The sequence below is a fragment of the Fringilla coelebs genome, assembly GCF_963513975.1.
Source record: "Fringilla coelebs genome assembly, chromosome: 2".
Classification (NCBI taxonomy): Eukaryota; Metazoa; Chordata; class Aves; order Passeriformes; family Fringillidae; genus Fringilla; species Fringilla coelebs.
The window spans coordinates 79,895,898-79,910,717 of record NC_140029.1 but is presented as its reverse complement, the minus strand read 5'-3'; the positions used below and the strand labels follow the sequence as shown (position 1 = coordinate 79,910,717).

General features: G+C 42.5%; 1 protein-coding gene across 1 annotated transcript; it reads right to left on the bottom strand.

The window, feature by feature from the left end:
• Positions 1-392: 392 nt before the first annotated feature.
• LOC311165032 (transmembrane 4 L6 family member 1-like) lies at positions 393-11,176 on the bottom strand (the record flags this gene model as incomplete). Its single annotated transcript, XM_084224738.1, has 5 exons — positions 393-629; positions 1,105-1,291; positions 2,068-2,213; positions 7,572-7,637; positions 11,006-11,176. The coding sequence occupies 5 exons, from the start codon at positions 11,174-11,176 to the stop codon at positions 609-611; spliced, it is 591 nt and encodes a 196-aa protein (XP_084080864.1). The 3' UTR covers positions 393-608.
• Positions 11,177-14,820: the final 3,644 nt, after the last annotated feature.

Genomic DNA, 14,820 nt, shown 5'->3' with positions numbered 1-14,820 from the left:
GAAGCACCCTGGGCTTTGGCAAGGGGATCTGGCTCCAGGGTGGCATAAAGAGGCTGAAAACCATGTTCTTCAGTTCCTCTGCAGCGTCTCAAACACTCTCCATATATTCTCTGCTCATCCTCATTCAAATCTGTGACTGCCCCATTTGAAAATTAATAGGAACAGACAGGTGAGCTCATGGTCAGATTTGGGGAGCACAGGACATTATTTACATCAACCAGAGAGCATCTGCTTACTGCAGCTGATAAATGTATACATTAGCAATAGCTCCATTTCCCACATACATGAGAGGGCAAGTGGTGGTCTTTTCTCTGAGGACTGTTGTGCCTTATACATAAGTACAGCAGTAAGGGCCAGACAGATTAATGTTTTTGCCAGTACCTGAGGTTTAGGAGGTATGTTTAGAGAGATGAAAATGTGGAGTCTCAGACTGAAATGATCTAGCCCTTTTCCACCCTGACTTCATTCTAAAAAAATAATTTTGCCCTGTGAAACACCTGAACTTTTTTTTTTCGTTGTCCCCCCATAAATAAAACAGTACAGTGCACAATCCTTATTGTATGTGAATCAGCATTTTGGGGCTTGTCTTGGCATTCCTTGTAGGTCATTCACATTCCAGAAATATTTGTCTGAAAGATAATGAATGAAAGATGATTAATTAATATTTCAGGGCATACCTGACTAACTGCAAATATCTTGTACAATGAAAAGAAACAATGAAAAGGAAGCAATAGTGATAAATGAAATTTGGAAGATGTTTTCTTCCACTTTGTAAAATGACAAAATTACTACATTTGACCAATTTTAAAAATCTCTACTTGTTGTCTCTCACATATGGGGAGGGTCATTACACTTTATCAAAAAGGCTTCTTAAATAGCAACAGAAACATGAAATGAGTATGTCATAGTGCTGTTTAGAAAAATCTGAGGACCAGGTTATCCCTGACTATGATGTGACAGGCAGAAAGAGACTGTGCAAAGCATCTGTACTGCCCAGAGGAGCTTGGCCAGGGACTGTGCAGATCTCTCAGCTTATGTACCATTACCAGAGCCTGAAAAATAAAACTGGAAAGAACATAAAGCACCCTTTTACTGCATACCAACCTTTCTTCTCCTCATACATGTGCCACATATGAAGCCAGTGAGTCCATTGATGACTTGAATGAAACAAAGAATAGCTTCAATCACACCAATGACCAGGAGAATAGAGAAAAGGACAATATTCCAAAGGATGATGTTTTCAGGTTGTTTGCAAATACTCCATGTTGTCTGGTTAAACAAATAATTGTCTCTGTGATAGAGGAAAATAATTGGCAAGGTATTAGAAAGTAAAAACTTGAGAATGCTTTCTCTGTTTTCTGGCATTTCATTTTCTGAACTTGACTGCACAAAGTGAGTCTCAAATGGTGCTATAATTGGTCAAAGCTGGTGATTCTCCCCAGAATTCCCTTTGCAGAGATGCAATTGATAATCAGGGAAGAGAGCCACATCCATAATTTGTTGCATGCACAAGAATCTCCTCTTTGTTGTGTGGCAAAATTATGTTAATAACTAAAGAGAAAGGTCCGTATGGTTTTAAAATGTGTCTCCACATTCTCCATTCCTACTGTGGTATCCCAGCTCAGTCCATTCCTTATCTCTAGCTCAATTTGAAGAGCATAGTTGTCAAGGTTGACTTTATAGATTTAGAGAAGATTTTTGCTTTGCTTTTCAGAAGCAGGTGGAGCAGGCTGAATTCTTGATAAGTTAACAGATTCATGTGGCACAGTAAGCAAACATTTCCTTTTGACTCCAGTGGGAGTCACAGCTCACGGGATTTTGAAAGCGTGGTGCAAATTGCACAAGGGGCTTGTGGCAAGCACAGCAGATGAAACTCAGGCAATTTCCCTAAGGATGATTCCTTGGTCAAAAAAATGACCAGCTGGAACATGCTACTCAGAGAAGTGTGAGTTTAGGTGTACACAGGGTGAACCATCAGTTCATTTTGGAAAAATCCAAGTTCACTTTAAAAAGACAGGGGAGAGATCAGGGAAAGCAAAATTGGAGGAGTTTGTAAGCCATACTCACTCCAGAGTGTCATTCCTGAAAGGGTAGAGGTATTCTCCATCACCTGTGTCACACAGAGGTCCCCCAATCAGCCCCAACGAAGAGATGACCACACAATATGCTCCTCCTGCAAATCCCATCACAGACAGGATCACTGACAGCAGCATCTGAAAGGGAAAAGACCTTCAACATAGTGTGCACAAAGGTTTGAGTAGCATGGAGAACTCACAGTGCATGAGAAAGAATTCTCTTTCTTGTCTCTTACTTTATGCTGAAACTACTACTGCTACTAAATTTGTGGGAGTAAAAAATAGTTGACTTTTCCTGACTATTGTAGCTGTCCTAGATGTTAAAGAACTTATTGAGTTTTATGCTTATGCTATCAATTATGAAAAATCTGGTGAGTTTTCTTTCAAAAGACAGTATAAGGCTAGTCCTGGATTGATGTGTTCTGTATCATGTGCCTTGGTGTTTCCAACTCTTCAACTTTCTTGGCCCTTGCACCAACAGAAAAAGGCAAGCAACTACTGAAACAAGTATGAAAGCAACAAAAGATAGGTTAATTGTTTTTGCTAACTGATGGAATGCAAAAAAGCCTTTCTTTTTGCTGCTTTCCTTCATTTTGCAACATCATGACATGTGATTACTACTTCTCATGTTGAGAAATCTAATTGTGCTGGACGTGGCAACAAACCAGCAGTGACTTCAAATTGTATGTAATGCACTCATGTTTTACATCAGCCACTCCCACAGAAATGTTACCTTTACTCCATTCTGGGTCGTTTTCTAGTAATGAATGGGATGTATCCGGTTGCTGTTTGTCTATAGAAACAAAAATCCCAGGAGGGTGCTACTGGTGGTATATCTAGGACAAGCTACTCAATAGTCTTGTTAAAAATCACATAGAGCCAGGGGAAGGCTTGGAGCAGGGAGAAGGCAGCAGGCCTGCTTTAAAGTCAGGGCAATGTCATGACCAAGGAAGCACATACAAAATACTCTCATCCAGGACTCAGGTTTGAAGCCAAATATCTCAAGTCTCATAATTCCCCATTGCCAGCAAAATGGGGTGGTGAAATCCACCACCCCACAAGACAGATAGAAACCTTGTCCTAGTCTCAGTTGTTCCACAGACCACTGCACTATACAGTCAAATGGAAATATCCACCATCCATGTTGGATTTTTTTGACAAAGCCTTGAAAAGACTTCACTGTCTGAACACATTCATCTTGGTGAATGCAGTTTCCAGCTTGCCAGCCAGATGCTTTCTGTAGAACTTGCACGATGCTGGTGTGTGAATTGGCTAATTTTGTGTATTGTTTTGCTTCTGAAGCAATCCTTGAGTTAAAAGTTGCTGGGATTTCTCATGGGATTTATTTAATCATAACTGGTTAACAACTCAAAGCTGGATACTTTTTCCTTAGCCTTTATCTGCATGTTGGCTGAATTGCCTCTAGCAAAGTGCCATTGTCAGCAAAATGTAGTTAATTTAGTCTATTCTCCTGGACCAAAACAAACAAAAAGTGTCTGGGTTGTAGCTGATGCATTGTCTCTCACAATAAGATCACCAACCATGCCTTGTGGGGAAGGTGAGTGACTGATACTCTTTTTGAAATTCCTACCTATTCTGAATCACTTTTCCCCACTTGTTTTCTCATTTACTTCAACTCCGCATTCTGCTTCTTGGTTGAAGGATCTTAATTATGTTAGTAATTCATTTTAGTAGCAGTACAGGGCATCCCAAAGAGAATTATGAAGAAAAAGTTAAATGGTCTTTTGGTATTACTATGTTTTATGATAGCAGTTACTACTAGTAGTACTTGTCAGTGCTATCTGTGATGACTGTGTTCTGTCACATGATTGTCTCATTTGGAATCTGTTGACTGTAGGACTAGCCTCATCCCAGCTATTTCCCTTACTGTGTACAAGATCATCTAGACAGAGACTTTACTTGTCACCGAAAGAGGAGACTGAAGTTGGTACAACTGTTAGATTGGCTCTCCTCAGCATTTTCTAGACATGCAGGGGCATTTCCCCATTTTATCTACTGATCTGGAGGCTTTTCTGGAGTCTTGCCTCATAATCTGTGAAAATCCAAGAATTTTATTAACCATTTCATCATCTCAAACTTTCAGCATTTTCTCTAGTTGTACTTCTCATTGAAATATTTTGTTTCCTCATTTGTGTCCTTAATTGCAACAGGACGCCTAAGCTGGGACGCTTGAGTGTGTTGAAATTTGTTTCCCATGATGTTGACCTGTTCTGTACTCCTGAAAAGGTTTTGCTGACCATTTTTGTTGATTTTCCCTGCTTTATTCAATCCTTTAATTGAATTGTCCCTGGTGAGCTGATGAAAATTCTTAGAATTCATTCTTTGAATGTTTGTATCAGCTCTTTGGTGAAGTTACCAAGTTCCTCCTCTTCCAGCTTGTGCTGCTCTTTAATACCCTGGTTCTTGCTCCATACACATTTCTTTCTTCTCTATTTCTATGTCTGGAAGTGGTTTTTGGGTTTTTTCTGTTTTGTTTTTTTGTTTTGTTGGTTGGCTTTGTTTGTTTGTTTTTGATGGAATTGTTATTCTGTCTGGTTATCTGGATATCTTTGCTTAAATTTGTCTGGAAAGCTGCTATGGCTATTCTTGTTCTACTAGCAACTCTTAAGGAGGACTTAGAAATACTGGAGTATATATTTGCTGATGCAATGAGAGAAGCTGTATTTTGGGTGGGTCTTTTTCCTCATCACGTCAGTGCAATGGATAATTTCAGATGTGTACGTGCTAAGCTGCAAGCCACTGAAGCTTTCTAAATCTATTACTTTCCAAATTCATTACTCCATAATGCAAGGACAAGAAGCCATTGATGTATGTTTGTAAGTAATAATTTAAAGTTGATTAATGAAGAAACTTAATGTAACATGTAATCACTGTGAACTGGAAAACTCACTAAAGTGAGTAAAAAGTATGAGAAACATACTATTTTTATTACTGTTGAAGATACTTTGGCAGTTTGTAAAGACTTCGATGAAGTCTGAAACTAGTAAACCAGGAATTGTGCAAAATAAAATAGAACAGAGTCCCTGCTCCGAGCAAAATATTATGTTTTGATTGAACAATAATTCTGATCAGTAATAATTCTTTAACCTTTTTTTTTCCTTTTTTACTATGACAAGCAATTCTGCAATTTGGAGCATTCAAGTGTAATTTATCATTTTATACCTAAGATCTCCAAAGCAGAAAGGTGCACACACTTGCCCTTGGATTACAGAGGCTCCTGAGTAGTTCCATGAGGGCTGTTTCTCTGCCAGTAGGTGGGGAACCCTTAGCAGGTCCATCCAGACCTACCTCCCAAGGAGCTCCGGCACTTTGGGAGGTTGCTGCTATTGCGGATGTTTGAACTAATCCCAGGAGTCCTCTGCTCTCCAGGGCCTCACACCATACCTACCCTGCCTTGCATACACAGCCCTTATAGTCAGGACATCCGAGCACCCCTGCTCCGGATGCCTGTGCACTTTCTTCCACTCTCCACAAAGCACATTTTGCCTGAAATTCATCCCTTGAAGAAGCAGACCATCGGCCTTCAGATCTGCCTGCAACACTGACCTCTTTTTGAATGCTTGGAAATCCCTCTTCCCCAGGAGCTGTGCAGGGTAAACTTGTTTTTAGTGTTGTTCACAGCCTTTCACTCTTCGCTTATGTCCCCATCTCATCCCTACTTTGAGCCACAGTCTGTTTAAAGCACAGGGGGTAGAGCTTCACCATTTCCACCTCACAGAAGTATATGACTCCAGAAGGGTGTGTGTTCAAAAAGACAGCATTTTCATAGGTAGACTGTCCTCACTGAACCTGTTTTCCAGTTTGGTTCAGGTAGCTTCATCACTTGGCCATCAGCCACTCTGTGATATGGTTTAGTTGGCATGGTGGTATTCATTTGAAGGTTAGCCTTGATGAACTTGAAGTTTTTTTCCAACCTTAATGATTCTGTGATTCTCCTGATTCTACAAAATATCGCAGTGCATAATCAAATTACTTTCTTAATATCTATTTTATTCCTCCATAACAGGAAATAGAGAGGAGGAGAACAGCTTGTTGGTAACCAATCAGTGATGGGAAGGTGCAGACAGGATATCTGACACTGATGTACTGCTGCTAGGAATGGCTCAGACAGTGAAAGAGGAGGGGGAGAATGGAGGATTGTGGTGGGTCTGTGGATGTGGCTGCTGGATGACACTGTGCTACCACCTGTGTTGTTGGGCTGGAAAGTGAACCCAGCCAGCCTGGGGAAGTTTTTGACTCTTGGCTCTGTAATATTTAGGGCTGGGATGAAGGATGGAGGAGAGACACCTGAGATGTTGTGTGAACTCAGCCCAGTTCAGCTGGATTTCAGCTGGATTGTGACTTAACAGATTCAGTGAGCCTCTACAGTGGCTGGTTTTCATCAGTGCTTTCTACATCACTCAAAGTCAAGCAAAGCAGCTGGCTCAGGAACTGTTTGCAGGGTGCCTAGGATCACCCCCCAGCTCTGCAACTGGCCTGCTTGGCCATTGCCAGCATCCTGTCTGTGCATGGAACATTTGGTAAAATCAATGTAATGGCATGTCCCTGGGGATGTGCCTGCAAATGTGTGACATCCTAATAAAGAATGTTATTTTAGTATTATGAATCACAAATTAAGTAAAATGTTTTAAAGAGGCAAAGGTTTTCTCATGGATCAGACTAATTACTAATTGAAGAGTACAGAAGCGACGTGCTTTATTGCATGGAATCTCTCATTCCAGGCTGCTTCTGGGAAGGATGCCGACTCAAAAAAATTTCTACATCAGTTTATTCTTGCCAAGAATGATAGCCACACAGAAGTCTGTGCCCAGGGCTTGAGGATGAATGGAGATGCCTTTATAACATGTTGCTTTATAATATTCTTAATTATCAAGTAAAACATCTCTCTGGCTTTTCTCTAGATGTCAGAGAGCCTAAATTGGGCTCATGTGAGCTACTGGTCAGAACTGCAGGAAGCAGTGCTGGCTCTTCAGTGCCAGATGCAGCATCTCACGCTTTGGGCATGGACCTGCAGAGGACGTGTGTATCCCTACAGAGAAAAGCAGGGATGAACCTGTGGAAAAGCAGATTGCCATGGAAGGGTATAGAGGAAACAGGTCTCTGTGGAAGCAGGAGGAACAGGCAACTGTCTCAGTCTTTATGATTGCCTTGAGAAGGGGAAGCTGGAGCCACGTTTTTCTTCATGAGATGTAGTCCCCTTTGCCCTCAGCATTGTGCCTGAGGGCTCCAGCACCAGCCCTGGCTGATTTCCCTCCTATCAGCAGCTGCAACATCATAACGTTCTTGTTGGCTAATGAGCTCTCAGCCCCAGCCCAGGGATGCTGCAGATCAAGCTCCTCTTCTCCGTTTCCCTGACATGGCTGCTGACTGTGGTGTGATGGTTTGTCACTGCACATTTCCACCTGCTGAGCAGCCATTTCAAGAGCTATTGCACAAACTCTATAGTGCCATTTCAACACATGAATATCCACTTACCCCACATCTGTTAGCGCAACATCCTGCTCCACCTGCTCCCAGCATCATGAATGCTGGCAAAATAACCTGTAAGAAAAGCACAGGCTTTGAATTGGTGTGCAGCACTTCTGCTGGGGTGGTTTTTAAATTCTAAGAGCTTGGGAATCATGTTCCTCAAATTTAGTCACCTTCTGTCTCTTCTCTGGGGGTTACACCTGCTTGGATGTTGGTGCTGCTGAAGAGTTACTCAGAAATGTGTGGGATTACACCTAGAGCTGTCTGGCAAATTGCTGGTACATCAATTCTGATTGCTGAAGCTATGCTGCTTTTTTTCAGGGTATAAAAAGGTTCAGCACAGTACTGTTGGGGTTTTTTCTTTGGAAAAAAATGTGTCAGTTTTGAGAAAATTGAAATTCTGCCCAGAAAAGATACACAGCTGAACTAAAAGTTATGTCAGCGTAAACCTCCTGAGCATTCTGCTCTGGATTATAATTAGGAAATCAACCCTGAGCTTCCTGAAACAGATCTGACTTTTGGATTTGGGGTTTTTTTGTGCTAAATTTCTGGAAAACCTGAAAGATGGACTTCAGTCAATGGGGAACTTCCAGTTCACATCAGCTTTCACCGTGGTAATTATCATGTGGAGCTGGACCAATACAATGAAGGCAGTAACCATCTATGACTCGGGATATAATGCTGCCTTACAGACACTCTGGAGTTAGGAAAAGTTGCCTTTAGTTTGGTAGCCAAAGGGCAAGAAAGCTTTTGTGGGTCTGGCTGTGCAGCCAGCACACTCCCACTGCCTTGCCTCTACACACCGGTGCTGGTTAAAGCATCTCCAAGAGCAGCACAAGTAAAGGAGTATTAAAAACATTAGGGAAGGAGAACCCAAATCAACAATTCAATCAATCAATCAATCAATCAATCAATCAATCAAACAAACATAAAAGGTAAAAACTGTAAAAATGGCCTGTCTAGATGCTGGCAAGATTTTTTCTTATGTAGGACAGGAAGAGCAGAATGTCCATGATGAACAAAGCCTATGGAATTTATGTGTAGTGTGAATATCTCTGTTGAACTGTGTAGGATATTTTTATGAAACTTAGATTTGTAGGCTCCCAAATATTTTTCAAAGTATTTATTCTCCGTTGCCTTTTATGCACACCCTAGAGGCCATCTACAGCACCTACAGTGGTGGCTGAACCACATCTGGAAGCCTGCAGAAGTAGAGCATTGAGGTTAAAATGTGTTCCTCTTCCTGCAAAGAAGTCCGTTCTTAAATAATCACAAATGGTCCCCAAGGCAGCCTCAGCCCCAGTGTTCTACTGTCAGGCACTCAGAAGAAGAGCTAATGCCTCTGCCCATCAAACCAACACTCCTTTTCCTCCAGGGCTGTCATTTTTCTTTTGAGGTTTCCCATCTAAGTGGCAAACACTTTTGTGTCATCTATTAGCCTGGCTCAGGATGAAGGGTTTGCTTGGCAGCTTTCTTTTTATGCAGTGCCTGATTATAAACACCTGCCTTTTGACACAGGCATGAAAATTTGCTGGGTTTGGCTGTTGTCAGTAAAACGAGAGCTGTGTGTGAGCCATGGCTCAGTCAGGCATTTCCTTCTGTTGCTCACAGGCTTTCTATGAGGAAAGGCGTTACTGTGACACATAGAGCCAGTCTTACTCTCTTTACATCCTAAATATTTGAAATAAGGAAATTGAGAGGTTTTCATGTCATATAATTTCCATTAGGAATTCAGGAGAGGAGGAAAGGGTGGAGCTGGCTACTCAGCCAAAGAGTGCACTGATGATCTATGTATGTATCAGTCTACAGATGAAGTTCCCAGGTGGAGGGAGGTTTACTGGCTCACAGTTGTGGGGAGATTCTCCCAAGATCAGGCAACCTGTTGGCACGGCTTGCCTCAGTTTCCTTTGGGAGGAATCCAGGTGCATGGGGGGACATATTGCAGCTTCATCTTTCCTCACTGTAGTGTCAGGATATGGACCAGACTTCAGTCGTGGAACATCCTGTCCCTTGGTTTAACTCCTTAGGACACTAAAAAGCCAATCTTCATTTTCCCATGCTTCCAGCACCTGGATGATGGAGCTGATGATAATGCTTTCTTTCCCCTTACCTGTGGGCATTTCTCATGCTGTTTTCTGGAAAACATGTACACTCAACAGCATTGTTTGTGGATCAATAATTACTCCTAATGCTGTGTTTTGAAGGTCAATGCAAATTTTTCCTCTCCTCTGACTAGCTGTTCTCATTTTTGATGTATGTGGTGCTGGCCACAGGCAAGTCTGTGTGGAAGCCTTAAAAGAAGGCCTGTTCTCAATGAGCCAATGATGCTCTCACGTCTAACATCTTTCCTTTCATTGAATGCCAATGACTCCTGGGCTTGCAGTGATATGAATTTTCCACAAGGTCTCTCATGTAGTTGCACTGCTTCCTTCTACAAACGCATGCTTATGCTCAAGCTCAGCATGAGTAATAAGCCCAAGTGGTAGCCACAAGAAGAAGCAGACAAGCTGCTGGTGGAGAACAGTTCATTGAATGACCTTATGCCATGTTTCTGCTTTGGGAAGTATGAGTATGAACCAGACCCACTGCAGGCTTTCCATAGACTTAAGCAGCAGCTGCATCATAGGCTGACTGTGAATGAGATTTACTTTTTTCTAAGTTAATTATTCTTAAAGATTAATTTCTTTTTTGCCCAGCTCTGTGCCCGTTTGCCATCTGCCCAACGCTGGTCATATGCATGTTACTTGCTCAGCTTTTTAACTGCACTTGGGTAGATAATTGAAAGAGCACAAGGGGGAGCAGGCTTTCTGATGAACTGGAAAGATAAGTATTGCCCAACATGTTCCCTTCTAGACATGGATATTCACATAAGAGTGATCTTTCCTGAGGCCTGGAATGGAGAACTAGTTATAGAAGAGCACATTCAAACTAGATCCAACCCAAAAGAAGGTGGGTCGGAGTGTGGGAGCAGGAGGCATTCAGCTTGTTAACCCATTTGCAACTCCACATTTGTAAAGTGTTAGCTGGATCTTGAACTAACACCTGCTGAAACACGTTTCTGATTTTCCCTTAATGTTTTTGTGAATTGGGGGTGCAGACAATAGTGAAAACTCACCAGCTCCAGCTGACCTCAGCTCTGCTTTCAGTCTTGGAGGATGAACACTCATGTAACACTTCCACAGTGAGCAATCAGGCCTAGTCCTTCTTCCTAGCTTGGAGTCCTGATATTTGTTTCAGGAATGTTTTGTATTTCTTTGACTAGGCACTTTTTTTGCCATAAATGCATTTTCTTAGTTACATACCCAACTTCTCATTTAAGCTGTTCACATGTTTATGCAAAACACATTTTTACGACCTTTTTTTTTTTTTAATGGAGATTTTCTTGGCCTCAAATTTAAAACAAAACTGAACAAAACTCACAAGAAATATTAATCTCTTACCAGTATCCCAGCTCCCAGAATGCCGTGGAAAAACCAGACCAAATCAGTTATCTCGCTGAGCTGCAGTACTTGTCCATTGGGGAAGTACAGAAGAATGTTGGAGACAATGGCACATGCTGCCAGTGGGAAGAGAGTGATCCCAATGCACTTTGAACACTTCCCTGTGCACATGGTAGGTCTCTGCTCAGGGAAGATACAGGGAGGTTTGTGTTACTGCAGTGCATGGAGCAGCAGATTTCAGCAGTTTTATACTTTAATGAAAGAAGAATCAATTTTGTAGAAAGAAATGTTTCAGGTAAGACATACACAGATAATCCTGTTCTACAGATCCTGTTCCCTTCAGAGAATTTATTTAAAACTGAATTATTCACAGCTGGGAGGTTTAATAGAATTTATTTAAGATTGTAGGACTAAACCTGTGTTGGTAGGAAATTACCAGAGAGTTTCATTTTAGTTGCTAATGGACAATTGTCTGTCCATTGGGAATATCAGTAACAACACCATGACTCCACAAACAGATACCCTGGCTGGCAGGCAGGGCTAAGGCATGGAGTGGAGCGGGAGGCAGATGCTGTCCTGGTTTAACCAAGCCTGGATTTCATTTGGGGGGGACGATTGACATCCCCGTTAGCCTCAGAGAGCTAGTTTTGAAGACTGACACCCAGTTAAACCACTTAGAAGAGCTGGATACACCTCTATGAAAACACATTTAAGGACGGGCTAGCACGGGGAAGCTCTTTTGGCTTCCAGCCTCTGAAGAGGTAACTAGCCGGGCCCAGGCCGGCCCCTTGCAGCCAGGCCGGGCCTGCCCAGGCCAGGCTCACGTGGCCCCTGTGGCACTGCTTGGTTCAGATTTCTGCTCCTCCCGGCCATGCCATGAGACCGTCCCGGTGCTGCGGATGGCTGCACAGCCGGGACTGCTCGGCCAGAGTTGGCATGGCCGAGACAGCGCCGTGCAGCCGGGGCTGTCTCTGCAGGGCTTGCACGTAAACTTTGCTGTACTCCGAGACTGCGCCGGGAGTGGCCCCGCAGCCAGCGCTGGAGACAGCCCCGAGGCCAAAAGTGGCCAGGGCCAAAAGACAGCCCCAAGGCCAGATGTGGCCAGGGCCAAAAGACAGCCCCAAGGCCAGATGTGGCCAGGGCCAAAAGACGGCCCCGAGGCCAGATGTGGCCAGGACCAAAACCAGCCGCTGCCAGCCCAGTCCAGGACCAGCCGTGTGGCTGAGGCCGTGTGGCTGCCGCTATCTCAGCATGACTCGCAGTAGAGTTGATTTGCTTAGCCACTTTTAGCCAGCCATGCTGCAAACGGAAAGACAAAAGCAGCAGCAGCAGTTTTGTTTCTTTTTCCTGGTGCCTTGCATGAGGAAAAAGCGCAGGGGTGGTGCCGGCAGCCAATATGGCTCTCATGGTGCCAACATGGACCACATAACCAGCAGCTAAAGACACAGCCATTCCTCAACAGCCTAGACAAGATCAAACTTTCAATGCTGCAAGACTATAAAAACTGTTTCAATTGATAAAGCTTAAGAACAAACAAACCTACAAACACTAATTCTCTCCCAAATCAGGAAAACAAAAGAGTGAAGGCACGTAGAGAAAACAACATAGAACACTGAAGTTAGTAAAGATGTCAAATTCTATATGGGAGAATTAAGGAGATGCCTTAGTCTTAGGCTGAAATTCTTTTGTGAGGCTGTAGTGGAGATAAATTTTTTGATATATCAAACTTCATTTTTTCCCTATAATTCGTAAAGTGCATAAAGAAATGCAGCATTCACCCACAGCCCATGAAAAAAAATCCACTCATGCAAAAGCATATAAATGCTAAAAAGCTATAATCCAATAAAAAGCTTAAAAAGATAAGAGAGATGAGAAACTTTGCCCCAGGGATAGAAGAAGAAAAACCTCTGTTCCCAGAGATAAAAAGAGAACTTTTGTTTTTATGTTAAAAAAGCATAAAAGCTTATCCTTAAAATAGTACCCCATGAGTTGATGTAGCCCATAGAAGCAGCTTTGAGAAAGCTGCAAAGCATAAGAAAGATATTCACACTGCAAAAAATTTTCCTTTCCCAGGCAGCTGATTTGCTATAACATTAAAGCCACGAGAAAACTTTTTCTTGTAAAAAAAGTCTCCATAGCATGGCAAGAGAGACTCCTCTCCCTAAGTAAACTAAAGAAAGATTATTTCAGAAGTGGTAAACTGAGTAAAAGTTCCAAGTTTTGTCTCTTCATGTTGTCAGGGGTAAAGAAAAGAGGGTGTGGGGGGAAGATAAGTGTTCTGAAGATCTATTCTGATTCTCTTATAATTTTTATTTGAATTCTGTTAATAAAGTTCTCTTTATACCCTTTAAAGTTTTGAGCCTGTTTGAGCCTCCTCCTCCTAATCCATATCTCACAGCAAAGAATGAGTAAATAATTTCTAGTGGGTGCACTAACTTTTAGCCAGCACTAAACCCATCACAGATGCCTTGGGTTTTCTGGGACCACTGTCTTGGGAAGCTGATTTGAAATCTCTTGCACTGAAGGTATAGAAGAACAGGAAATGGCTACCAAGGATACCATGTGAATGTTCAACCCTGACTTGGCACTGGGACAAGCAGGGAAGCCTCCCCAGTGTGCCTACCAGCTGCATTTCCTCTATTTCAGTCAAAAATACACCCTCAGCATGAATTGGAGAAATATTTATTACTGTTTACTGTGACGTGATTATTCTGCACATAAGGGTTGATAAGACTGTGGATTATGGGCCTGCTTGGCACCCACCCTAAAATATCTGAAAAGCTGCAATCTTGTCTAATTCTGTGTCTGTTTGCTAAGGGCAGGTCAAAAAACCATCCCGTCTCATTTTCAGAGACCTGTCATAACAAACAGTAGCTTAGTAGTTCATAGCATCCAGGTTCTTTTTTTAAAATCAAAGAATGAACATAAATGAAGCACTGGTTGAGAGAGATCTCTGCAGGTGTCCAGTCTGACCTCCTGCTGAAAGCAGGACTACCACCAACGCTAGGTCACTGTGCCAGCCACAGCTTTGCGTAGCTGAGCTTTAAAAACCCCCAAGGATGGAGCCACCACTGCCTCTCTGGGTGACCTGTTGCAGGGTTGACCCAATCTCTTGATGAAAAAGTCTTTTTCGTGTCCAGTCTGAATCTCCAAAGCTGTAAACAGGGCTGTTGCTCCTCATTATATCCTCTCATACCACTCCATCACCTCTGTCCCACCCCAGTTTTTTGTAGGCTGTTATTAGACCCCTCTTCACCAAAGTCTACAACCTCAGCTCACACTGCACCCATGCTGTGATCTACAGCCTGAGAGAAAAGCCTGATCCATACAAAAGTGGATCCACAGATATACCTGCATGTCAGTTTGGAAATTTCAGACTATTGGGTCAGAGATTATTGAATTTGCATACCACCTTCAACTTTATGGCACAAACTGATCACAGCTTCTTCATGATGTTTTCTTATAGCTTCATTCCAGCTCAAGGCTTTCAAATGCATAAAAATATAAAATGTTCATGAAAATTCAAACTATCAAGCTGTGGATTTCTGTCCTCAGAGAGAACCGTCAGTTTATGACAAAAAGGGCTTTGCTGTCCTGTGAGTCAGTTACCAAATGCAAGAGAAGGATAAGGACATGGGCACACACCATTTCGTGCACATGCAGGTGCCTTTGCTTGTTATGTGCAAATAGTTTTTGTAATAACTGAGGCAGTCAGCAGTGAAATGTCCCTCAATTTACTCATGTGCATTGGCTAATCCAGAAAGTTTTATGACAAAGATTGGTGTGGAGAAGGCATTAAGCAGGCTAGGCACACA